At 54.9% G+C, this 25,867-nt stretch overlaps 1 protein-coding gene across 8 annotated transcripts in view; it reads right to left on the bottom strand.

Annotated features, from left to right (window-relative positions):
- Positions 1 to 25,867, bottom strand: part of CBFA2T3 (CBFA2/RUNX1 partner transcriptional co-repressor 3) — a 76,728-nt gene that overhangs the window by 32,532 nt on the left and 18,329 nt on the right. For 3 of the 8 annotated variants that reach the window (XR_014774125.1, XM_084755653.1, XM_084755654.1), the window contains exon 1: positions 21,454 to 22,182. The exons of 1 other annotated variant lie outside the window; for it this stretch is intronic. Coding sequence is in view for 3 of the 7 variants with exons in the window: in XM_084755653.1 (XP_084611779.1) it covers positions 21,454 to 22,040 (587 nt within the window). In the remaining 4 variants the exon portion in view is untranslated. Of the gene's footprint in view, positions 1 to 10,455; positions 10,780 to 20,220; positions 20,608 to 21,453; positions 22,183 to 22,235; positions 22,295 to 25,867 lie in introns of those variants that run through there. 4 more of the 8 variants (XM_084755657.1, XM_084755658.1, XM_084755659.1 and 1 more) reach the window with 4 other exon arrangements.

Below are 25,867 nucleotides of genomic sequence, written 5' to 3'. Positions count from 1 at the left end.
ACCTTCCACAAACACATCCTGGCATGTGTCCCCACACACATTCACCACATAAATAGATATAATAAAAATAAAGTGTCTTTCAACCTCTATGACCAACAGTCCATCTAATCACAAAGAACCGGATACCATCAAAAGCTAAACACCAAACTCAAGCAGCCCTTCCTCCTTTACGCTCACAAGCAGAGCAGTGAGCAGTGAGCCCAGATACGCGTGAAAGCGACAAGGAATGAAGCGACACAGCAAAGATGCACTTCAGGAAGCCTCTGGACCACCAGGACGATGTGATGGGGGACATGTCGGGAGCCCCATAACCACCTCCGAAGACAGGCCAGGGACAAAAGAGGATCACTGGAGAACCTCTGCTCCATGTGGACAGAGTTGCCTTCCCTGAGTGCTCAGGGCCATGGGGTGTATGGTGGGTGTGGCCTAGCTGCCCTGGCCCTGAGGGGGTCCAAGCTGCCTGATATTCAGATGGGCTCTTTGACCATGAAATGGGTTGGCAGCCCAGCCATTGGGGGTTGGGGGAGGACATGTACAAGTCCTTTGAGGCCACTGATGTAGCAGGTGTTGGCCTGTCCTTCCCATCCCCGTCCTCTGCCTGGGACTGGTGGTGGTGGTGGTGATGGGTTTCTGTCTTGGACATGGAGGCCTAGGTACAATCTCTGGAGTCACTAGAGGGCTCACGTAAGATTGTCATCTTTTGAACCCAGGACAAACTTCCAGGGGACACAGCCCTCTTCTGGAGCTTCTCTGTGGGATACCCAGAAAGAATTTGGGCCTTGGTCTCAGGCTCCCAGGCCCAAGGCACAGCAAAGAGTGGAGGGCTTCCTCTGGGTGACCCCATGCCTGGGGAGCAGTCTGACCTGGGGCTGAGCTCCATCCTGTGCTGTCCAAAGCTAGGCTCAGAAGCACTCAGCTTTGATCCCTCGGGCAGGGAACTCGGGAGTGGGTGGGACGCAGCCCTAACGAGTCCCAGGTGTCCGCGCCAGTGGCTTCCCACATCTGGTCTCCATCAGCCTCCACGACCATGAATAAGTAATAATACAAAACTACAGGGATTAGTGTTTCCTGCTCGGTGCTCCACTGGCCAGGCAGTCCTCCTGCCCCCGTGGTGACAGCACCCAGAGTCAAGCAGGGTTGGTTCTGCTTGGCCCTGCCTTGTTCTCGGAGGTCTGACTCAGGGCCATTCTCTGGTTTTAACTCTGCCTGGCACTGCTCTTCCTGTAGTCCAGCACAGGAAGAACCCAAGAACCCCATCATCCTTGGTCCATGGTGACAATGAAGGTCACCATGGAAACAGTGGAGAGCCAGGAGGCAGGAGACTTGGTTCCTACTCTAACTGTGAGAACCAGGGGGTTACCATGAATGACTCTGAACCTTGGTACCCACCAGGAAAACGGGAGCATATGTTGGGGTAGGGGCTGGTTCAGACAGCAAATACGAGGGTGTTTCATGGACTCGGGGTCTGCTACAGTTCCTGTAAAATGGGAGGCTGGTCCTACCCTGTCTCTAAAGCCCTGGAGGATAAGAGGCAGGCAGGGGATGCGCAGCTCGGGTCCCAGCTTATGGTGAGGACATTACCGGCCTTATGCTGAGCTTCAGCTTTCTTTGCCTACAAAGCGGGGAGCATGAACCCACCACATTTCGTGAGAGTCGGCAGGACAAGTGCGCTAACCCAAGTGCTGAGCGGCTTAGTGTCGTCATCTGTAACCCCTGCTACTCGGGTCGGAACCAGGAGGATTGCCAAGTGTTAGGCCAACCTGGGCAACTTACCAAGACCCTGACCCAAAAGCAAATGACCTGGGAGGTAGCTCAGTGGAATAGCACTTGCCTAGCATATGCAAGGGCCTGGGTATAGTCATCACTGGAACTGAAGAAAGGGAAAGAGAGAAGCATCTAGAATGAATACCCACCACATGTGGGCAGGACACATGGTTCTACAAGTGTGGGGGTCGTGGCGTGCAGGCCACAGAGGAAGGCTGAGTTCGGCATGCATACGCAACCTGCCATGTCAGGCTGGTTCCCCTTTGCAGAGAGCCACTGTGCTAGCATGGGCTCTGGGCTGACTCCCCCATTTCACATGGTAAAGCTGTGGGGTATCAGAATTCCATTTGCATATGGGGAAACTGAGGCACAGAACACTGACATCACCAGCTCTGGTCATTCCACCTCACATAACACAGCCTTCCTCTGCGGCCTTTACACCAGCCATTCGGGAGAGATGAGGTCACTAGTTGTCCTTTGAACAGGGCCAGGCCCAGGCCTGCTGTGGCCATTAGGAAAGAGATGAGCTTGGTGTCACCTGCTACTAGCCTCACCTGCTCCATGGTGAAACTATGTGTAAACAGCCTCAGGCCACTGGAGGGCATGGCGCACACAGGAGTCCAGCTAGCCCAGCTGGGCCCAGTCATCAGAGTGCCTAGCACTTAACAGAACTTCCGCCCTTGCCAGGCCCACCATAGAGCAGAGGGCAAGGCCAGCAGCTGTCCTACCCTCTGAGCAAAAGAGCCTCCATCTTCATCCGAACAGCCATACCTGCTTGCAAGAGTCCACCATGGTCCAGCCTGTGGACAGTGGACATTCCCTCAGAGAAGAAGGGTCATGGCCCCTCGTCTGATACTGCGGTCACTTCTCCTAGCCTTCTGTATGCTGTTCTTTCCTAACTGCACGCCAGGGTCTACAGTGGGCACTAGAGTATACAGGCTGGGATGGGAAAGACTAGGGAAAGAAACTGTGACCTAGGCTCTCCTCCATGCTGCGTACAGACACTCCACTGCATCTGCTTTGGTACAGCTATGTTGCTGCCTGCAAACCCTCTTGTATACTCTGTAAGTAGGCCTAACAGATTCAAAGGCTCATCTTCTCCAGGAGAAAATTCCGCCCCACCCCTGCAAGCTGAGGGAAGAAGAGCTGCCCATGGAACTCACCTGAGGCGCCCCCTGCTGGAGATCAGTGGTAGCTCCAGAGCACTCAGTCTGGGCTGGTTTGTTACACACCAACAGCTGACTGACATTCACATTGGAAACCCAGGGGTCAGCATCTGTCAAACTTTTTTGTTTTGAGACAGGGTTTCTCTGTGTAGCCTTGGCTGTCCTGAATTCACTTTGTACACCAGGTTGGCCTCAAACTCACAGCAATCCACCTGCCTCTGCCTCCCGAGTGCTAGGATTAAAGGCGTGCGCCAACACGCCCGGCACATCTGTCAGTCTTAATGATGTGCCCAAGACTCCAGTAGCTTTGTATCTCATAAGTGGTGACTGCGATTCGCCGCTTGATCATAAAGAGGCCCAAGTAGAAACCTCCCAAGTGACCACCAAGAATTGCAGTATACCCACACAGCTGAAAACTACACCACGATGACAAAGGGACCTGCCGCTAAGCAGGGCATGGCTCCATCTCAGAAACCCATACCTAAGTGAAGAAGCCAGACTCCAAAGAGCATACCCTGAGGTCCCTGAGTATGAAGTTTGCAAACAGCCTAGTATGGTGATTAAAGTCAGGGAGGTCCTTCCCCGAGACAGGAGGGGTCCAGGGACCCATCAGGTAACGTCTGTTGATCACGTGTACACACTGAGTTGTCTTCAGACTACATGGTGTGTGTGTGTGTGTATGGTTATGCCTCAAGCACTCTGCTTACAAGCCTGTCACGAATGCCATTCACTGATATGGAAAAGTGGCCCATGAGTGACAATTCATACAGGTGACCTTAATTGCAGACAAAAACATGTGGGGAGAAAAAGGAGTACAAGTGACATGGGGTGACACTCCTGGGCAGGAGACCATGCTGTCATGCTGCCAGGACAAGAATCTGAGCTCAGAATCTCCAAATGTAGATGCTGGAGCCCAGGGCCCCGCCTGTGAGAGCGCCCAGAACCATGGCCAGCTGGGCCCTCACAGCACCCTGGACCAAACAGAGTTAAAAAGCAGGGGAGGATGGGAACCCTGGAATTAAAGCCCTCCGTGCTGTGCTGTCCGCAGGGCTGCAAATGGGATCCAGATGTCCAGGCCCGCTCACCCTGCGGCTGCCTCGCAAAGGAAACACATTCTTCTCCCAGCTGCTGGGGCTGCACAGCCAACAACTCCCAGAGAGCCGTGGGGGAGGTGCCCCACCATCTGGGCCGCCCACTGCCATGGGAGGCTGCCAGGATTGGGGGGAGGACAGGGACGAACGGCCCCCTCAACTCAGCATGGGTCTCGGCGTGCAAGGGGCATGGACAGATCTGCACCCTGTCCCCTCCCCACCCCCTCCATGACACCAAGAAGTCACCCGTGCAGCCTGGCAGAGTTTATTCAGTAAAATGGCAGTGATAATGAAGGTTGGGTTGTGGTTACCTGGGTGTTTCGTACCTGGTTCCCTGGCACAGATTGCTCCCTGGCTAGGTTGTGATGGGAGCACTTAGGGAGCGTGCCTTACCGTGTCCCTAAGAGACCCCAGGACCAAGCCTGCCAGCAGGGGGACATGCAAAAAAGCCATCAGTGAAGAAAAGCACGGGGCAAGGGAGATGGCTCATGGAGCGAAGTGCTTGAGGTACAAGCGTGAAGATCCGAGTGCAGATCCGGAAGTCCTGACACATGTCTGCCATCTTGGTGTTCCTATGGCAAGGTGGGGGTGGGGTGAGGGGGGTGGCAAGACGATCTGCTAGAGTGATATGTCCTGTCAGACAAGAAACCCCATCTTAAGCAAAGTGGAAGGTGAGGACCGCTGATGCCTGAGGTTGTTCTCTGACCCCCATGTACACTGTGGCACATATGCCTGAACACACACCACACACAGAGTGCGTGCACACATCTGTGTGTACATGCATGTGTGTGCGTGTACATATATGTATGAGGGTGCTTGCAACTGGGTGTGGAGGCTGGTGTTAACATGTCCGTCTTCTCTAGTGAAGGGCATGCAAGCCAGGGAGAAGGTACAACACCCTGGTAGTCACAGGGTGACCTCACGCACACACATGATGTTTCTGCAAGGAGGCTGTTTTTGAAAAGCACAGATGAGAACGGTACCCCCTTCGCTGCCTCCCTGCTGTCCTCTATATTAAATCATGTCCCTGTTAGAATTCACACTAGTCACCAACAGGTGCCACACCTGGGTCACCTCTGGGTAGTGGAGGAGGAGGAGGAACCCTGTTTGGGCTGGAGGCCGTAGGGAGACAATTGCAAGACACCACAAGAGTCACTAAGCCAGCTGAAAGACGGCACCGATAGAAGACAGCTTAAGGGAACACATTGCCTTTGCAGGGAGCAGGAGTTCGATGCCCAGCACCCATGTTAAGTGGCTCAGAACAAAGCCAGGCATGGTGGCACACACTTTTAATCCCAGCACTCAAAAGGCAGAGGCAGGCAGATGTCTGTGAGTTCAAGGCCAGCCTGGTCTACAAAGTGAGTCTAGGACAGCCAAGGCTACACAGAGAAACCCTTTCTCAAAACAACAACAACAACAACAACAGCAACAACAATAACAAACAAACAAAAAAGTGTCAGAACAGCCTATAACTCCAGTTCCAGGAGGCTCGTACGCCTCTGTGCTCTGCAGATGCCTGTAGTCACAGTCACACACCCCTCCCCCACACAAGTAAACATAATAAATCTTATAAATGAAATAAAAAAAATTAAGTCACTCAATAGGTATGGCACTGGAAGCTGGGCCTGGTGGTGCAGGCTTGTAACCGGTCGCTTGGGTCATTGGGGTCAGAATATTGCAAGCTCAAGGCTAGACTGGTCAACTTAGTGAGACCTTGTCCCAAAACAGAAAGTTAAAAAAAAAAAGAGCTGGGAGGGCTAGAGAGACCGCTCAGTAGTTAAGAGCACACGGCACTCTTGCAGTTTCCAGCACTCATATTGGGCAGTTCACACACACCTGTATCTCCATTTCCAGGGGGTCTGTCATTCACTTTTGGCTTCCGTGGGCACTTCCTGGAATATGGCACTAACATGTCTCACACATACGCGCACACACACACACACACACACACACACGAATAAAAAATAAATATTAAAATATCTTCATTATAAATAAATAAATATTTAAAAAATTAAAAATATGGCCATGTGTGCCTCTCGTTCCAGTACTCAGAAGGCAGAGGCAGGCAGATCTCTGTGAGTTCAGTCTGCCTAGTCTACATAGCAACTTTCAGGCCAGTCAGGGCTGCACAGTGAAGGCTTGTCTCAGATAAGTTGTTGAGCCTGTAGCCCCGTGGAAGAGTTCTAGCATGGACAAGGCCCTGGGTTCAAACACCACAACCACAAGGCAAAGAAATAAACAATAACAACACAGCCAACCAAACACAACACCAAGAACATCAGTGCAGATTCCTTTGTTTTTGTTTTTGTTTTTCGAGACAGGGTTTCTCTGTGTAGCTTTGGCTGTCCTGGACTCACTTTGTAGACCAGGCTGGCCTCGAACGCACAGAGATCCGCCTGCCTCTGCCTCCTGAGTGCTGGGATTACTGGAGCGCACCATCTTGGCCAGCTCAGTACAGATTCTACAAAGGGAAACGAAACAAAACGAGGGACTGACCAACCTGAGGAACTCTCTCACCACCACAGAGATGCGAGCCTGTCCAGCTGTGTCTCTCATGAATAAGCCTGACATCAGTGGTGACACCCAACCCTGGGACAGCCCAGGGCAGGACAGTCCCCAAGCCCCAAGAAGATACTGGCAAAGGGTCTGGAAACACAGCCAGCAGCAGGACTTCCCTGTGCTAGTAGAGCAAGGAGCCCTGGGTTCCACGATTCCCAGTGTTATAATTGTTTAAAAACCTGTGAACAGGGCCGGGCGGTGGTGGCCCACGCTGTTAATTCCAGCACTCGGGAGGCAGAGGTAGGGGGATCTCTGTGAGTCCTTGGCCAGCCTGGTCTACAGAGTAAATTCCAGGACAGCTAAAACAGAGAAACGCTATCTCAAAAAACGAAAACCCAACCAACCAACCAACCAACCAACCAACCAACCAACCAACAACAACAACAAAAACAATCCTCCCAAACAAAACAAAAACAGAAAGTGTGAACTGCAGCACACCTCCTGAAATCTGGTCACAAGACAAGCACCAACTGCCCTTGGAGGGTGGACGGGCCATCTCATGTCTAGGCCTCTCTGCCTCACTTCCTCTGCTGCACCAGGTGTCCTGGGAGCCGCTGTGGCGGGTGTAGAAGTCAGCCCCATGTGCTGCCCACTGTGGGAAGCCCAGCAGCTCCTCACAGCCTGTGAGGGACAGGTCTGTGGCTTTCTCTCCTCTCTTGTCCAGGTGAGGGCAAACCCAGTTCCCATCCAGAGCATTCTATTTTTCCATACCTAGGGCAGAGGGCTGCCTGAGAAGGCCCAGCAAGGTCCAGGCCTAGGACCTGGGTCTGAGGCCACAGGCTGTCAGAAGACCCCAAGGAAGCCACATAGGTCTAGGCCTTTGCTGGGGGCTTGTCAGGGCACTCCTGCTGAGGTCAGGCCTTACAGTCTTGAGCAGGCCCCAGCCATGTACTCTTAAAGTCTGGCATTCTTCTGAGGCCACTCAGCTACCGGCCCCAAACCCCACAGGCTGTTTGTCCAGTGTGTTGTCCTCCAGATGACCTAAGAAATCTATGGCTGTGGGGCAGGCAGGATGGCCCAGTAGATAAAAAACACTTGCCCTCATGCCTAATGATCTCAGTCCCAACCCCAGAACCAGGAGGAGGAGAAGGAGACTTGACGCCCACAAGTTGTCCTCTGACATCCACACTCATGACCCTTGCTCCAAAACAAACAAATAATAAATAAATGCTGTGGCCTGCTCTCTAGGTAAGCCTTAGTCTATGAAGCCCAGAGTCAAGGTGACTCACGGGGAACCACACCCCTCTGCCACCACAAGCTAGAGCTCTGGGGGCACTTTCTGTGAGCAAAGCCTTCATACCTGATGGATTCCAGAACTTTCTATCCTCTATCCTGCCTTAAAAAAAAAAAGGTGCCCAAAGGCCTGCAAAACCCTAGAGTCTCCACAAAGATGCCTTGGGAGTCTCTGGGCCCCTCTGCCCTTGACATTTGTGTAAAGACCATTTTAAAAACATGCTGTCTGCTCAGCACTGGGTCAGTGTGTCACTCCAGACAATGCCTCTGAAACTGTCTGTCATTTATCTGTAGGTGAGGAAGGAGATGCCAAGACTGGTGTTTCAACGCAAGGACAGTGCCTGCCTATCCCTGTCCCTTCCACCAAGATCCACTCAGCTAACAGTTCCTGCACCCTCCTAGGGTGTTTGCGATTTTATTTAAACTGACACACACACACACACACACACACACACACACACACACACACACACACACAGAGAGACAATACGGCGCAAAGCAGAGCATGGTGGTGCATCCTTTAACCCCAGCACTGGGAGGCACGAAGGCGTATCTTCATGAGCTTGAGGCTAGCCTTGTCTATATAGCGAGTTCCAGGGCAACCAGGACTACCTAGCGAGAACTGTCTCAAAACAAAACAAAACCAACCAAATGCCGCAGACCAAGTGTCTCCAAGTCTCCATCTAAGGCCCCGAGGCTCTATGACAGGCATTTCTCCACCCAACCAAGCCAAGGTGTTTTCCAGCGCAGACCTGGAGCTCTGATCCCAGCTCTGCCCTGCAATGGGATCATCCTACCCCTCTTTCAGGAGTTACCATGGGAACACTCTATAGAATTAGAGTAATTAACGTGCATGGTATAAAGCGGAGAGCTGGCCAGGCAACAGTAAGTACGGAGTTTGTGTCACTGTAATCAGGCAACTTCTGGAGTGTAGGTTTCTCCTGTGCCAAGCTCTCTGTGCCCTCCCCAGCAGGTGTCACTGGGCTCCTGGGCTTTTCTACGTCCTTGTCATGGAGGAAAGTGATGTGCATCGCAGTGCCCAGGAGCCCTTGTTGGTACCGGATATTGACTGAATTTAAAATTTTTATTTCTCAGTCTCGGTCACCACGCAAGAAGCACCGTAGCCCTTTACACAGAGCCACGTACAACAGGGCTGCTGGCGAGGAAGGGAAGTCCCGCCTCCCAGCCCGGAGGGGTGGCCAGGCCTGCCTGGACCTTGCTTTGCCAGGCCTCCCGATGACCACAGTGGCCTGGACAGCTGTCACCCCAAACAGGCTCGCTCCCACAACCTAGGAACAACACATCCTTTCTCAGAATTTAAGGAAACAGCCTTCGCTGGAAGCAAGCGGCAAACAGATGTTTCCTCCTGGCAGGCCGGAGACACCCGCCCTCTCCAGTGGGGTGGGGGCTCCCACTCTTACTGTGAGGCCAGGACTACACAGGGGAGACCCAGTGGTTTCAATTCTTCTTTTTAGGCAGGGGGAGGAAAAAAAATTTTTTTTAAATGTGTTTTACAAGCCTGCCTTTGCCATTGTTTATGTAAACAGGTAAATTGTTTCCTGCCTCAATTAAAAACATCTGCCACATAAATGAATACCAATTAACTCATCCTGTTTTTAATTACTCTGTTAATTACACACAGGCAGCAGCAAGGATGGCATGGAGCAGGGGGGGCTGGGTGCATCCCTCCCCCCAACACCCCTCCCCCTGCCTGGCAAGGATCCGAAATATGTCTGGCTGGTGACGGATCAGGGTGGCAGGGAGGTGGTGGCATCCTGCCAGCCGGGATTTCCTGATCCGAGGCTGCCAAGCAGGCGCCTTTTCTCAGAGAGTTTCTTGGGTGGGGGTCTGGCCTGAGCTGCCTCTACCATTCCCGCTCTGTTGCCCCAGGGCTCTGCAGTCAGATGCCAGGGACAGAGTGCTCTCCACGGATGGCTTCCCAGATCCCACGGGATGGCAAAGGCTGGAGGATCGGAGCGTAGGGTCTCATACGCCGAGTCCTGCTTTGAGCTCTTGCTAGGGTGGGGGTGGGGGGAGGAGGGAGGGGAGGGGAGGGTGCCCTGGGAGGAACAGGCACCAGCACTGTGAGCTGAGCACATGGGTACTGGGCGTCTTGGTCCTCACTATTTGAATATTCTCCACAGCACCTGAGGCAGGTGCTCGCTGCTCCAGATCTGGTCCCTTCTTCCACCACAACCCCGTCACCATACAAACATCATCCGTTTGCTTGTTTTCAAGGAAGGAGGAAGCCTTGCCTGCCTCCCCTGGGGAGCATCACCACTAGCCATCGTGACCTCCAAGCTGAGCTGCCAAGTACGGAGACCCATCCAAGGTCAAATTCCCAGGACTGGCCCGAGTGGAGCAGGAGACCACATTCTGGCAGCACGGCCTGTGCCCCAGGCGAGATGTCAGCTTATCTAAACCTCACAGCAGCCTGTGCTCGGTGGATGATAAGGATGACACAGGAAAGGGGTTTCCAATCTCCATTTCGTAGATAGGGAAACAGAAGCCCAGGGAGTTAGGTGCTGTCCATGCACTCAGGGAAGAGGGCCAACTTGCTGCGTCCACACAGGCCCTTGCACTCATTCACAGGGCTGCCTGGCTCCAAACACTGCCCACCAAATTTCCCACGCCTTCCTTACTTGGCAAGACTGGCTGGCCGAGATGGACCACAGAGCAGGAAAGGTGAGGGAGGGTGCACGGCTTCAGGGTTTGAAGTCTGTGTGGACTTTGTGGAGCCAGGGGAAGGCGGGAATCTCCTTGGTATTCTTACTGGGAAACAGGAGGCCCTCCCCTCGGCCGGCAGCATGGGCGTCCAGGCCTTTTCTGTCCTCGCTCCAGGCCAGCTTCTCCTAGGCAGTGCCTGCTGAGTTCCCAGTTGCAGGGGTCCAGGCCAGCCTCCTGCCGCAGGATCACACAGCAGCTGCAGCTGGAGTGCCGTCTGGAGCGTCTGGAACACAGACTTCCTGCAAACACCAACCGGTTGGTGTGAGGGTCTGAGCCATAAGGCACATGTCCTACACAGAAGCGGAGACTGCAGGCACACTGTGGAGGGAGAGAGGCTCGTTCTCGCTCCGTGCATCACAGGAAGTGGAGACAGTGTCTCGGCTCAGCGCGTCACTCCTGAGCTCAGCGCAACTTGCAGTCAGGGTACTGGCTATCGGGGTGAGAAAGAGCCCCGACATAAGGTCCTGTGTCTGAGCACAGACACTGGGCTCCCTGAGGTCCACCACCACCCTCTTTGAGGAAGCTTTCCAGGGAAAGCAGAGAACAGAATCCGTACGCAGCCCGTTATCCAGTGTTCTGGGCACTAAGATACCTGGGAGGGGGAGTACATATGGGTCAGCTTGGCTGTTTTATTTTTCCAGTTCATTTGAGACAAGGTCTCATTATAGCTCAGCCTAGCCTGGAACTTACTTTGTAGCTCAGGTTGCCTCAACCTCCAGGCCCTCAGTCTCTTAGGTGCTGGGATTTCCGGTGTGCGCCCCTATACTGATGTCAAATTTTGTTTTCTGAGAGAGGGTATCCTTCAGCAGCTCAGGCTGATCTGGAAGTCAGCATATGGGCCAGGCTGGCCTTGAATTCCCAGCATTCCTCCTGCTTCAGCCTCTTGGGTGCTGGCATTAAAAGCGTAAGCCACCATTCAGTAAAAGCACTCGGGCTCAGGCTCGGTGCCCAGCCCTGGATCTGGGGAGCACTCTGAAGAGCACACAGTGATCCACACAGATAAAGCAAAGACCCTGGGACCATGTGGAGAGAGGCACACTTGCTAGCCTTGTGTGTGTGTGTGTGTGCCCCACTGGTCAAGTCTAAGGGTGGGGGAGGGGCGGTGTCCACATCATTTCAGCTCTATACCATGTCATAAGGGGCACACAGAGAGACCCTGGAGCCACACAGCCTATCTCGAGCTCTCCCAGCCCAGCCTTAGGACAAGAGGATGGTCCTCAGTGGGCGGAAACCGTATCCTGCCCTATCCCAGTTCATCTCCCCTCCTGGCCCTGGGAAGGTTCCAGGCAGGCAGATGGGCCTGGTGCAGCTCCTCTGGGGGGAGCTGTGGGGCTGGCTAAGCTGCCTACCTCTCCAGTGAGCTCCTTATGAGTGTTTTGACTCAACCCACCAAATGGTCTCAGGGGACCTTAAGATGTGGGGGGCGGAGCCTTTGGGGGAATGTTCCTGGGAAGGGGTGCTTGCCAGGCACGTAGCAACTCTGGGTTAGCTCTCCATTTAACAGCCTAGTAGACAATGGAGTCACACAGAGGGTATGGAGCTGCCTGAGGCAACCCCGTTGAGATTCACTTTCTAGGGATCTGCAGGTGTGTGCAACAGGCAGGGATTGCAATATGCATGGGACCCTACCAGGCAGGGCACTTTTCTGAGCAGAGAGGCAGGTGACCAGTATGGGTGGTCTGTCCTCTGCAGCCCATCCTTGTGAGGATGTCCTTAGATGAGGAGGGAGGTAGAGAGAGAGGAGGAGAGACAGAGGGAGACAGAGTGGGAGAGAGAGGGAGAGAGAGGGAGAGAGAGGGAGAGAGAGACTGATTCACCTTGCCTACTTTTCTCTTGCCTACTGGATCTCTGTGCTGGAGACTCACTTTTCCCAGCAGAGAAGGGAGTGACCCCACACTGAGAGGTCAGGGAGCTTGCTCCTAGGATATGCAGGTGATGTAGTTAGCGTTCGCTGACAACTCAACACAGCCTAGAGTCATCTGAGAGGAATTCCTCAACAGATGACTTGCTCCAATCAGCCAGGCTTTGGGGGCATGTCTGTGGACACTGTCGTCATTGTTACTTGAGGTAGGCGGGTCCACCCCACTGTGGGAGGCACCGTTGCCAGGGCAGGTGGCACCGAACTGTGTAAGAAAGCTAGTTGGAGGTAAGCCAGCCAGCCAGCAGCACTCCCCATGGGCTCTGCTGCTCTTCTTTGGCTGGAGTCCTTGGAGGTTACACTTTGGAATAGCAAGCAAGCCTCTCCTGAGTCCCTGCCTCGAGCCTCTATTCTCCGTGGTGACCTATGACTTGGAAGTGTGACATTGAATAAACCCTGCTTTTGGTCGGGGTGTTTTATGTTGGCCAGAGAAGGAACCGAGAAGAAGGCAAGAAACAGTGACAGGCAATGCACCTGGCATCTCTGAGGGGCTCGGGGTGCCACTGCTGCACGGGATAGACTGTCCCTGTGCCTTAAAAGCTGTGACATGATCCTTTGACATGTGAGGATTAAAGCCAGGGCCTCACATACACCAGGAGAGCGCTCACCACTAAGCTACACTCCAAGGCCTTAAGTCCTCCCCTAAATCCCAGCATGACAAACTTCAGTCGGCCAGCACCTTCAGGATGCCTGAGGGTCCCAGCCTCCTAGCCAGACCTCCCTAATACTGGTGTCTGACCCCTGTTCCACAGAGCAATTTTCAGGATCTGGGCACACATTTGAGTCCCTCTGATTGGTGGCAGTCACCAGGCCAAGGCTTGGGGAGCGTGTCTATCATATGTGATGACGACCCGAGGTTGGCCCCAGACCTTTATCTCAAGAGTGTGGTGAGCACTTACCACACCAAGCATGCGGCTGTGGAGGGGACCAGGTGGTAGCAATCTTCACTCGAGACAAACTGGCTGCTGGCCTGAGGTTTGAGGGTAGGGAGTCATAAACCTCAGTTTCCCCGTCTGTAAAATATACCAATAGCACCTTCCGGGTTGGGGATGGGTGAGATCACCATATCAGGCCTTGGCAAGAAACGCTCATTGCTTTTTCATGCCTTTTCACGTGATTTGTGATGTTGAAGCCAGGTCCCCCCAGCACCGCAGGGTGGTTCCCCAAGCACTCCTCAACGCCCCTCTCCTCCTGCACACTGAGTGCTTCTGCACCCTAAATCTCCTTGCTGTTCCTCCAGTATGTCAGGCATGTTCCTGCCTTGGGGGGAGGGTCTTTGCACACACCCACAGAAAGCTTTGTGGTGCGGCCATCAGCTCTGTCCCCCTGCAGGTTTCAGCACAGTTCCTTTACCAGGAGACCAGAGCCAGCCAGGGGCCTCCCACGGCCCAGGCTGAGACTCCAGCACTTATTTCTCCACTCACTGTCCCTCTCAGACACAGGGACCTCACCAGCCCTGCAGCAGGTGTCAGTCCTTGTCAAAGGAACGATAGCCACCTACTGCGTTTTGTTTTGACTGAGGACAGGTCTCGGGACTTCAGTGTGGAGTGCAGACTGCACTAGCTTTCCGTCCCTCTGTAGTGTCCTCGCCTCTCCGTGAGCCCGTGGGTGCAGCTACTGGTCAACGTCTCAGGTGAGGGGAGCCAAGGGCTCTCTGAAACTCTCGGAGCTATTCTACAGCCAGGCTAGGGTCTCCAAGTGCAGCCCACCCCACCTCCGCTGCACGGACAGTCGTACAGTCGCATAGGGAGCACTGACCTCCTGCGTCGTTCTGTGCATCGAGAGGGCCACTGCTTTCAGATTTGGGGAGGCGTAAAAGAAAATTGGCTCCCTGTGTCCCCCAAGGGGTCTAATACTGGGATTCTGCCCTCTGTCCAGGAGCTAGAGGTGGGGCTGGGCCATGGGAAGACGGGGGGGGGGGGTAAGGGGGGCAGGCAGCTTCCCTGCTCTGTGAGGGTCACAGCCAGGTAGCCAGAGAGACAGCAACCTTGGCCCCAGGGGGCACACCAGCCAGAGACGGATCTCAGCTGCCCACCGTGGGGTGTGCAGTGACTACATAACTGACTGGCTTCTGGGGGAGACTGAGGAGCAAGCATAGAACAAGCCAATACCACTTTCTCCTCAGGCCTGGCATCACCCACACAGGGTGAAGACGCTGTTGGGATGCCCAAGCTCCAGACTATCCGGATCCTCCTGGGTGTGCCCAGAGGTCGGGTAGACGTTTGCCTCCCTTTCCGCCAGGCAGCACAGCTCTCAGATGGCACAGGGGCTGAGGCCTCCACCCAAGGCCACATGGAAGGCACCGCAGGACTCCAAGGTCAGCTCAGGAAACACTGTGGCCCCCAGCACTCACCTCCCCAGACTGATCTTCCCTAATGCACTGGTGAGGGTGTCCTAGTGGCCAAGGCATGAGAAACCCAGAGCCCTATGGGCTCTGTTCCCATCCTGCTCCAGAACCTGTGAGCACAGCAAAATTGCCACCTTGTGGGATCATGTGTCTTATCTATGCAAACAGGTAACTTCTCAGAGAGCGGCTGCTCGCTCTGTCTGCACCTCTCCTTCCTGTGTACCTATAAGCGGCTATCACCCCCCCCCAAAAGATCCCTCAGGGAATGTCTATCTAGGAGGTCAACAGTTCCAGGAACATCCAGAGTGACACCAAGCTGCCTCCTGGGCTGGTGGGCCTGAGAGTCCAAGTCTGTGCCGCCCTGCAGGGGCCGGGGTAGGGTACAGATGAAGCGGTAGTGAGGGCACAGGACTCAGCCCAGTGGGGGAGCGACCCTAGCCAGCAGGGACACTGCAGGGAGACAAAGACCTACTGCAGAACACCTTCCACCTCCAAGTGGAAAACCTGCCCTATAGAGACACCAGGAGGGCAGCTGGTTGGTCCTGACTCAGACTCGGAAGCAGAAGACAGCACAGACCTGGGCGAATCCTACCGCTAAGAAAACAGAGCGGGAGAGGTGCAAGTGGGCAGGTGTCACCAAAGAGACAACATTTGGGGAAGACAAGAAGGTGGGAGCCATGCACACCCTGGGGAGACTATTACAGGCAGGGGAGACCAGGCAAAGGTTCTAGAGGCAGATGGCCTGGCACATCTGGGCAACAGGGAAGAGACAGCACGCAGCGAGTGGCCTGTGGGATATGAGGGTTCTGTGCCTTGGCCTCCTTCCTGGAGGGCTACAAACATTGGCACTGGCGGGGACTCCCTGGCTGCTCACACAGGATGGACTTGGGAGCAAGGGCAGAAGCAGAGAGGCTGGGGACAAAGCTGGTTTAGACCATCTGGTCACAGAGCAGGTGCTGGGGAGCCCAGTGGCTGTTTGTGGAATCAAACACGCTGACAGCTTGCAGGCAGAAGTGCTGCTGTTCAAACAACCCCCTACAGGCACTGGTCTGTGTCCCTACGCCAGCGGGAGACCTTGGGTGGTACCCCTGGCAGGGAGGAATAGGTGGCCACAAAGCCAGCTGTGGCCACCTGGCAGGTGGCTTTTCTCTTTGGTTTATCCTTTGGAAGTCAACAAACACAGAGCCCCCTCCTCAGAACCTGCCTGGCGTCCACAGTAGCATGAGTCACAATAGCTAGAGATGGAAACAACGCACATTTCCATGGGAAACAGGAGAACTCAGACATATTATGTCCACCATTGCCCACACAGTGGGATCTTATTCTGTTTTAGAAGCTGGGCATGGTGGTGCACACTTAATCACAGCATTTAGGAAGCAGAGGCAGAGGCAGGTGGATCTCCAAGAGTTTGAGGCCAGGCTGGGCCACTTAGGGAGTTTTGGGCCAGCTAAAGCCCATAGTGCGAACCTATCTGGTGGGGCGGGGGGTGGGGGGTGGAGGGAGAGGGAAGGAATCAGGGAGGGACAGACATTACTCATAACTGGAAGAATCTTGGAAATACACCAAGTGGTTACCAAGATGACACACTGTGTGTCTGCACTGCACACACATGCACTCATGCATGCCCTGCATGCATGCACACAGGCACACCAAGGTCCCCATAGCCCTGCCTCAAAGTCTAGCTGTTGTTCACGATCTACACAGCAGCCAGGCACCTTCTATAAAGCCAAGCACACAGTGTCTTTCAGACAGGATGATGGACTTTGGAGAGATGGGGGGGGGGGCTGGGGGGGTTAGGGTGAGAGCTGGAAATGTCCTGTCTGCTGGATGTCAGCCACACACTGACCAGGTCTCAGGCGCTCAGGACCCGTTGGCAGTCCCACCTGGCACACATCCCTCAGCACTGCCCTGTGGCCTCTGTCTGAATGCTGCAGGGCCTCTCCAGGCTCTTGAGAGTGAGGAAAGCCTTGGGATGCAGGCCAGAGTCCTCCCTGGTAGCTAAAGGAGTCGCCTCTGCAAGGCCACCGTGGATTCCTGGACACAGCACCCTGCCGCGCACACACATCCCTAGAGCCACAGCAGTCAGCGAGAGCACCATGTGCCCACCTGGTAGCTTTTCTACTAGAGCAGGTTCAGGGTTTCCTCCCCCACAAAATGGGTGTTCAAAGGGTACGGCACGGCACAGTACACACAGCCCCAAGGCATCGCTCCATGGTCACTGGCTGTCCCCATGAGAGGAGAGGGGCTATGTAGGAAGCCCAGGCCATCGTGCTCATTAGAACAGCACAGGGTCAGGAAGAGAGGAGGCGGGGCTAGAGAACGGCCACCTAACGCTCCTATCTATTTCAGACCCAGAGCTGGCACTAGGTGTTCTTAAGAGCGGATAAGACAGTCACGTTTGAAACCAGAGGCACAGAGAGATCAAGCAATTTGCAGCATGCCACACAGCTGCAGGGGCGTCCCTGAAAGCCAAAATGTTGTCCCTTTCCTTTCTGAGGTCAGGAGAGAGAATCCACAGATGGGTAGAGGCCCCCCGGATCTCTTGTCACTTGCCTTCTCTGGCTGTAATATGGGGTCCACCCCAGCCAAATCAGGCCGTCTCCTCAATGTTCCAGCCTGTGTGGTGGGGGTGGGGGTGGTGAACTTCCTTCCGGTTCCCACCTTGTCAACCTTGGCTACAGAGGTATATGAAATACTCTCCTGACCTGTCCCTGGGAGTGTCAGGGAGTGTCCCTGTCCCCCTCATCCCTTCTGATGCCTCTCTGTTGAGTAAATAGACTATTCTGCCACCCCGTGGGGGGGGGCCTCAGGGTCTGGCTGGGGGACTCTGGGGGCACAGCAAACTGTTCCTAAGGGACTGAAAGGGAGGAAGGGAGGGACAGCAAGCTCAGGCTGCTCTATTGGAGTCTTGGCCTGACAACGTCTTCCTTATTACGGCCACATTCATCTTTGTTTTTCTTTCCGGTGACATCTGGCTTGCCCTGAGGTCCCACAAATTACAGAAAGCAGGAGCTTGAAGTTCTGTTTTATTGCCCCCAGGAAGTGTGCTGTCACTCAAGGGAAGGGGTGGCCTCTGCCCGAGCTAGTCTCCACCTGGCCAGGCTGAGCGTGGAGGTGGAACTAGGAGGCGAGAGCTTATAGCTCTCACCATCTCAGGCGCACACCCGGGTGCCAGGCTCTGCCCAGCCTGTCTGTCCGAGGCTCAGGTTTTCACACAAGTGAAACCCTAGCAACCCTGTTCTCATACTCTGCTCCAGTCTGGGGACCTCAGAAACAGAACCGGGTCTGCTCACTGTGTCCAGGAAGATGGGGTGACATGCCCATCAGAAAAGGAGGGTGTCCACTCAGCTGAGGAGACTGGGAGCCACAAGGGAAATATAGCAAGTCACCACTTTATTGGGGTAACGTCTAAGCCCCATACCCCTAATCTTGTCAACTCACTTACTGGGTCAGAACTCAGGGAATCCCAAGTGTCCATCTGCCTCTGGTGTCCGAAGAGCCTCTCTGAGTCTGTAAGGCAGGACAGCGACATTGGCCACCACTCTGAGGTTGCTGTGAAGGCCCAGTGAGATGAGGCAAGCCAGTGCTGGCTCTGGCAAGCCTGAGGTCCCAAAGGTGAGGTGGACTTTTCCCTGGGTTATTTCTGTCACCCACCTCTGCATGGCACGGAGCAGGCTTTTAGCCCACAATGGCAAACACTCTCCAGGGCCAGCTATATACAGGCAGAATAGCATGAACAAAGTCCCACTGTTGACCTTCCCCTCACGGGACTTGGGGTGTAGGATACTACCCAGTGGATGTGGACTTATTCTGCAGTGAGTCTGTGTCCACTGTAATAGCCAAACATTTCCAGAGGGTTTTACCGACATCCAACCCCCCACAGTCCTGTAAGTTCTGAACCAGCGATGGGGTGGCCCGGCTTCATGATGCCAATGATGGGGCTGAGGCAGGGGCGGGGACTATAAGCCAGCTACACCCCACTTGTCTGAGGCAGCCCAGCAGAGGGCTCCCCACTCATAGCACCTGGTCACTTGCAACCCTTGGGATATACTCAGAGTTGTAAGAATGCTGAGGAGCAGATCTGGCGTGAGGATCCCAGGACACAGGCAGGGGAGACTACAAAGCTGGGAGGGACGGGGCAAGTCCTCAGACTCACACCCACCAAATCTCTCTGCTTGGGCAGAGACGTAGCTAAGTTCTGAGGATCACAGTCACAGCTAAAGAAGCCTCTGTGGACCCCTGCTGTGAGACAGGCTGACCTAGAGTCAGGCCAGTTCCAGGGGGTGGGTGGAGGTGGGGACAATGACCAGGCAAGGAAGCTCCCTGGAGGCAGTCCCCTCACCTCAGGCGCTGCTGGCAGCCCAGCAAAATGCAATGCCGCTTGTCCTGTGCAGGATTATGCATGGTGCACACACATGCACATCCGTGCAGACGCGAATGAGCTAGGGAGGTGCTCTGCCCTCCTGGTGGTGGAGGAGATCCAGACCCATTTAATTTCCCATCATCCCACTGGCCTGGCATGTGGGAGGGTGAGGATGAATAGCCCCCAAACTCACTCTGCTTATTGTGCAGCAGGGGGAGGGAAGACCATTCCAAAAAAGATGGTGGGAAACGCCTCTCTCGACACACCCTCCTACCCGCCTCGGAAGAGGCTGCAGCTAAGCCTGGCCCTCTGTGGTAGGCAACTCTACTGCTCAGATCTTGTGGCCCAGAGACCCACCCAGCCTGCCAGCATTTCCACATCCTTGGGTAGGAAGGGACACAAGTCGCTCCTAGCTGTACAGAAATGAAAATATGTGAGCCCAATCAGAGGGATTTCCTGGAGGCGGTAACTCAATTACATGGGTGACCCAGTGACAGAGGGAGAGCTTGACAGGGACCTCAAGGGCTGGTGGGTGGCCCACAGCAGCCCCAGAGAATCCTGCAGGGAGCTAGCTGTCCAGGGGTGTCTTCCATATGCCAGCTTGGGCTTGGCACACAGCAACAACATGGTGGTGTGCCAGGTACACATGGCCCTCTCTGTCTCCTCAATCATCAAGATCACAGCCCCTCCCGTGAGGGTAGCTTCCGCCAGAAAATCAGTCCTAACGCGATAGTCTCCCTGCCTGTGTCTGTCTAGCTCCCGGGCGGCACGACCATCACATCTGTTCCTTCTTTCTAGCAGTTTCCCGTCTTTGCTTTCCCCTCTCAATGCACAAGAGCGGCTGTGGCCCCGCAAAGCACAGTCCCAAAGAGCGTCATTTTATCAGCTTGGTGCTCTGAACAGCGGGGGCTCCCAGTGCCAACTGGGGGACAACCACATTTTTCTGGCTTCCACCCTTCGGAGGATGGGGTGGGGTGACAGCATGACCCCGGTGTACCCCTATCAGCATACCTCCATGCACAGGACCAGAGTCACACACAGGGCTTTCCTACCTCTTCCTGGGCCAGGAGCCAAGTGCGTTCTGGCCAGGTATGGCTGAACTCTCTCAGGCCAGCCCCTAGGGTTTCCGGGAGATGAGAGAACCCCAGCCTTGAGAAGTTTCTGAAAGCTTCCAGCAACTTCCAAGGGCAATGCCAGGGCACAGTGACCGCTCCCTTTGTCTTCAGCTAGCCCCATCCTCTGAGTGGCTGCCTGGGAACCTCCTGTTTCTGAGCGCTGGGAGGAAGCACACACCCAACCAGACATAATGAAGCCACATCCTGGCCTCAGGGTAGGAGGGACGGGTGTGACAGTTACTGGGATCAACCCCACAAACAGGAGCATGAGATTTTCTGTTATTCAGAGGAACTGGGCTCGGAAACTCAGCTTTAGCTCACATGATCAGATAGTTCTATTCATGGGGTAGCCCCCCCCTACTGTAGTCCATCCAAGCACTGTGGTCAAGAAGCCCAAACACACCAAGTTCAGGGCCATGCATTCAGAATCAGCGGCTCCAAGCCAGGAGCTGCCAGCCTGGCTGCCTTCTGCTCCACCTTAGTCAGCCCGACTCCGGCTGAATCTCCAGCCATCTGTCCCTCCACGGTGCTCACACCTCCTCCCCGCTGTTCCCACAGCCTGGCTCTGGGCCTGCCCTACACACAGATGGACCGTTCCCAAAGGCTGTGAGAAGGATCAGAGCCGGAGGCTGTGCCTGCACCTGGCTGTCAGGACCCCAGGGAGGACGGTCATGATCCCCTCCCCACCACCGGGAAGGATGCTCAGCCTCAAGGCCTTAATGGTTGATCCAGGGACCAAAATAAGAGGGGGCAGGGCTAGAGAAAGCAGCAGACCCTTTCCTGCCAGCCCTATCTCATGGGGTGGGTTGAAGCCCTTTGCTTCCAGTCAGTCCCGAGCACGGTCACACAGGCTACCAGCCTTTGTCAGGAAACCCGGCACCCCAGGGGGCGCCTGTGGGTGGTGTGGGGAGCCCGTACTCCTTCACGACTCAGCTTCCACCTAAAGGTTAGCCACAAGCACTCTGGACAGGTCAAGTTGTCTGCTCACCTAGGGTGGGTGCACTCAGTCAAATGAGTGGGCAGAGTTGGCTCCACCCTGCCGTGGGCACGAACTTTGTAAAGTGGCGAGGCTGGAGCGGGAGGGGGGCGCAGTGCGGACCCCCGGGAGGGCAGCCACGGGCAAAGTAGGGTGACAGCGGTGGCGTTGAGCGGGGCAGAGGCTGCACTTACGGTCTGGAGCTCCAGCTGACCGTCGCTCTCTCGCAACCCGGCTCCCGAAGTGGCTTTTCCTTCTCACTGGGTCGCCACCTCCATAACTTGGGGGCGATCCGCAAGCTGTCTTCTCGCACCGCGCGGGGCTCAGGCGCGCGGCGGGGTCGGGACGCGCGGGACGACCGCCTGGGCCATGCCGAGTGCACTCGGTCCCCAGCGCGGGAACAAAGCGCGCACGCCGCCCGGGCGGTTTCGGCCTCGGCGGCCGCCGGGTCCAGCCGCCGTGCCTTCGGCTCTGCTGCCGCGCGCTCGCCCGCGCGTCTCACGGAGCCCCGCGGCCCCCGCCCCGCGCGCTCCGCCCCCGCCTCCCGAGCCCCGCCGCCGCTGCGCCACCTGCCTCCAGCCCGGCGCCCATCGCGCTCGCTCCGCCCCGGGGCGCCGGCCGCGGGAGAGAGGCCGGGTTCCGTACGCCCGGCGCCGCCCAACGCCCAGAGCGACTCCGCTCCACTACCCCGATGGCCGCGGAACCCCGGGACGCGCCCAGCGGACTTGGCTATGGGGTCAGACTCAGGACGCGGGGACCTAAAAAGCGCCAGGCCGCGCATGTGACCCGGTGCGGGTGTCGGAGCGCGGGGCCGCGGAGTGGAAGCGGGCCGAGGAGTCCCAGCGCTTATCCAGGGTGCGGGGTGCGTGCGGCGCGGGGCAGCCCGGTGCGGGGCGGACTCCTCGCCGGGCGCCCCCGCCCCGCGCAGGCCGCGCCCCGGGAGGGCGGGCGAGCCGAGCGCACCGCGCACACCCACCTCGGAGCAGTCCCAGCCCGACGGCGTCGCTGCTCCCGGAGCTGCGGTGTCTACTCCTGGACCAGAGGCGGGCGCCCCTCCTTCGGCCGCCACCCCCCCGCCCCCCCCCCCCCGGCCCCCAACGCAAGCCCTCCGGGGACCCGGGCCACCTGCCCGTTTGGCCAGCAGGGGGCGCGCTACGCCCGCCGCGCCCGGCGTTGGTCCCCCAAGGCGCCAGGCGACCTGCGGCAAGGGGGCTCAGGATCTGGCTCTCCCCACTGCCATCCCGCTCAGAGTTCGCATATGCTTTGCATTCGTTTGCATATCATTCATTTTAATGTCAACCTGAGGAAAAGCCCGTAGCTGCTACTTCTGCCTGTCCGTGTCCTACTTTCTCTGCTTCCTCCGAGCCTGCTCCCCACCCGTTTTGCCCACTCTTCCTTGAGGCGCCCTGTGACAAGTCCAGTGCGTTCCCCTGGTTAGTACATTTTAGCAAACATGCTGCACTTTCTGTCCTTCCCTTCCCACTGTCCCACACACACTTTGGTTCTTTGAGACTAGGGGGAGACCCAGGGTCAACGTGTGCGGAGATAGAAGGGGCCAGAACTTTTGATCAGCGGGGCCCTTGATTTTCATCTCATTAGGCATAAATCTGCATGTGAACAATAAACATCTAGCAGTGTGAAAAAGAAATCTCCCTCTCTTTCCAGGTTTGCCATAGTGGCCTGCCCCCCCCCCCCCTTTAGGGTTCCTCTCAGGGACTTACCTCTGCCTTCTTGAAACACAAAACAGCCATTTCTGCCCCATCCCTTTGGGGTGGGATCTGGCCTCCTTGGATCTCCCTCTGAGGAGAACGGTGTCTAACCTTAGTCTCTCTTCTGCTTGTACCTGGCCACAGTGGCTGTATCCATTGTGTATGGATACACAATGTATCCTGTAGAGGAGTGAAGCACACTGAGGAATGCCGATGGCTATGTGGCTTGAGACCACAGACATTGTATACCAGGCATATGGACACCAGCTGTGTGCGTTGTTAGGGTGAAGGGACTTACGCCATGTGCAGTGAGAAAGCAAGGCACAGTTCCCTTCAGAGACTCTGTCATGCGGAGTGCCTTGACAGCAGAGCTCTCACGCCAGTCTCTGGAAGCTGGATGCTCAGGTTAGGCTGTGGGCTTTCCCACCTGGTGCTGGTGGCTTGTCTGTCTTGTGCTTAAGCGGCCAGTGTGTGGTTTGGACTTAAGAGAGGAGCTCACAGCCTCTTCAGGAGGTCCAGACTCCAATGTGACAGGTAAAGCTCCTGCACAGGAAGCTCTCCTGAGAGAGCAGTGGCTGCTGGGAAGGGAAGGGTTGGTGGAGGCCCTGAAAACTCCTTTGCATGGAGTGCACAGGCCCCATGGCGGGCAGCACAGTGGCTATGGGTCCTGACAGCTGCTTCCCCTACATTTTTCACTAGCTGGAAAGATGTCTCCAGAACCCATTTGTTACTCAGAGAGGCCAAGTCTCTGCCCAGATGGCCTCCCTGCTACCTCAAAGGGCTGATTTCCTTGTGGAAATGGCCAGGACATAGCTCTCAGGCGCTGTCATGGCATCTCAAGGAAGCGCTCAACCCACACAAAAGGTATACATAGTCTGTCTGCAAGACACACACTTACTCAGAACAACAAACAATCACCAAGCCGGGGCGGGGGCGGGGGTGGGGTGGGGGGTTCAGGTGGACTTTCTAGAGACAGTGGGACCAGGAAATCAGGTGTGCCTAAAGTTTGTCTTGTGTTTCTTGTCTATAGCGACATGGCTCAATTCAGTTCAAAGGAGCTACTTTCTCTCGCTTATGGCATGGTGGCTTTCCCCAGTAAAAAGTCAACCCTCCACCTTTATCTGGTCCCTGCCTTCCACGAGGCTCTGAGAGGGGCTGTGCCTGGTTGAGGGCACCATGTGCTTTGACTTGCAGCTTGGAGCTCCCTGAGAAACAGGTACCTTTCCTCTAAGGAAAACAATGTCAGTGTGTGTCCAATACTTCCTTTTGCCACCCTGAACCCCCAAAAGGGTAGCACCTCCTTTCCTCATAGCTCCCAGCTCAGGATTTTGATGCAAACAAAATTGACAGTGAAAGTATTTGCTCAGGGATTCCTGACTCACATTTCCCACTATTATGACTAAATTCTTTTCTGGTACCTATAAAGCCGGCCATGGAGCCCATGCCAAGGCCAGGCACCCACCCCATCCTACTTTGCTCTTTGTAACCCTGGGAGATGGTCTTTCTGCCAGTCTGCCTGCCTGAGTATCACAAGCTAGTGTTTGGCAGATCTGAGTGTTCCGCTAGGCCAGCTCAGCCCAGGAGTCCCTGCTGTCACCTGCTGCTGGCCTTCAACAATAATTCTGAATAGCTATAGACTCCCTTAAACACTTCTCTGCAATATCAAAAAAACTGTCAACAGGAGTTTAGATATCTCCCAAGAAAATAAAAGTCGACAAAAATACTGATGTTTTAAAATAAAAGAATATCTAGGCCAGGAATGTTAGCACATGATTTTAATCCCTGCACTCAAGAAGCAGAGACAGGCAGGGCAGTGGTGGTGCACGCCTTTAATCCTAGCACTTGGGAGGCAGAGGCAGGCGGATTGCTGTGAGTTCGAGGCCAGCCTGGTCTACAAAGTAAAGTAAAACAACAAAACAAACAAACAAAAAAAAAAAAAAAAGGAGAAAGAAAGAAAGAAAGCAGAGACAGGCAATCTCTGTGAGTTCAAGGCCAGCATCAGCTATGTAGTTCAATTCTAGCCAGGGTTACACAGTGAGGCCCATGTCCAATGGATCATATAGGCAGCTGTGATTGATAGGTGCTGTTAGCTATTTTTAAAATAAACTCTCTTTAAAAACCTCTCTCTGCCAAACAATGAGGATCTTTTGTTTGTTTGATTGATTTTTTTTTTTTGAGACAGGATTTCTCTGTGTAGCCCTGACTGTCTTGGAACTCACTATGTAGACCAGGCTGGCCTCAAGCTATGAGATCTGCTTGCCTCTGCTTCCTAGAGTGGTGGGATTACAGGTGCGCCAACATGCCTGGCTTAACTATTGTTTTTTTTTTTATATTTATTTATTATTATGTATACAGTGCTCTGCCTGCATGTACACCTGCACACCAGAAGAGGGCATCAGATCACATTAAAGATGGTTGTGAGCCACCATGTGGTTGCTGGGAATTGAACTCAGGACCTCTGGAAGAGCAGACAGTGCTCTTAACCGCTAAGCCATCTCTACAGCCCCCTTAACTAATATTTTAAATATAGCTAAATACATGATCTATGGAAGAAAAGTCTGAAGAATTAGACTCTTGGCGGTTAAAACTTCTGTTGTGCAAAAATATATTGGGAAAAGAATGAGACACACCACAATCTAGAATTACGTGTGTAAAACAGGACTGGAAAAGGGCTGTTACTAAAATAAGCAAAGGATCTATAAGATCAGTAAGAAAACACAGCGCGATTCATGTGAAGGAAGACAAAGGTGAATACCTGAAAAGACCCGGCAGCGAGAGCCTAGGTCCTTCCCTGAGGGGTGCACAGGAGGTCTGTGGAGGCAGGGTTGCCCACTAGCCACACACCAAGCTCTCCTGCCAGACAGTCCCCTTGTCTGCTTCTCAGTGTTCACTAAACAAG

The sequence above is a fragment of the Acomys minous genome (assembly GCF_964271855.1).
Source record: "Acomys minous genome assembly, chromosome: 14".
NCBI lineage: Eukaryota > Metazoa > Chordata > Mammalia > Rodentia > Muridae > Acomys > Acomys minous.
This window is presented reverse-complemented; position numbering and strand designations above follow the sequence as displayed.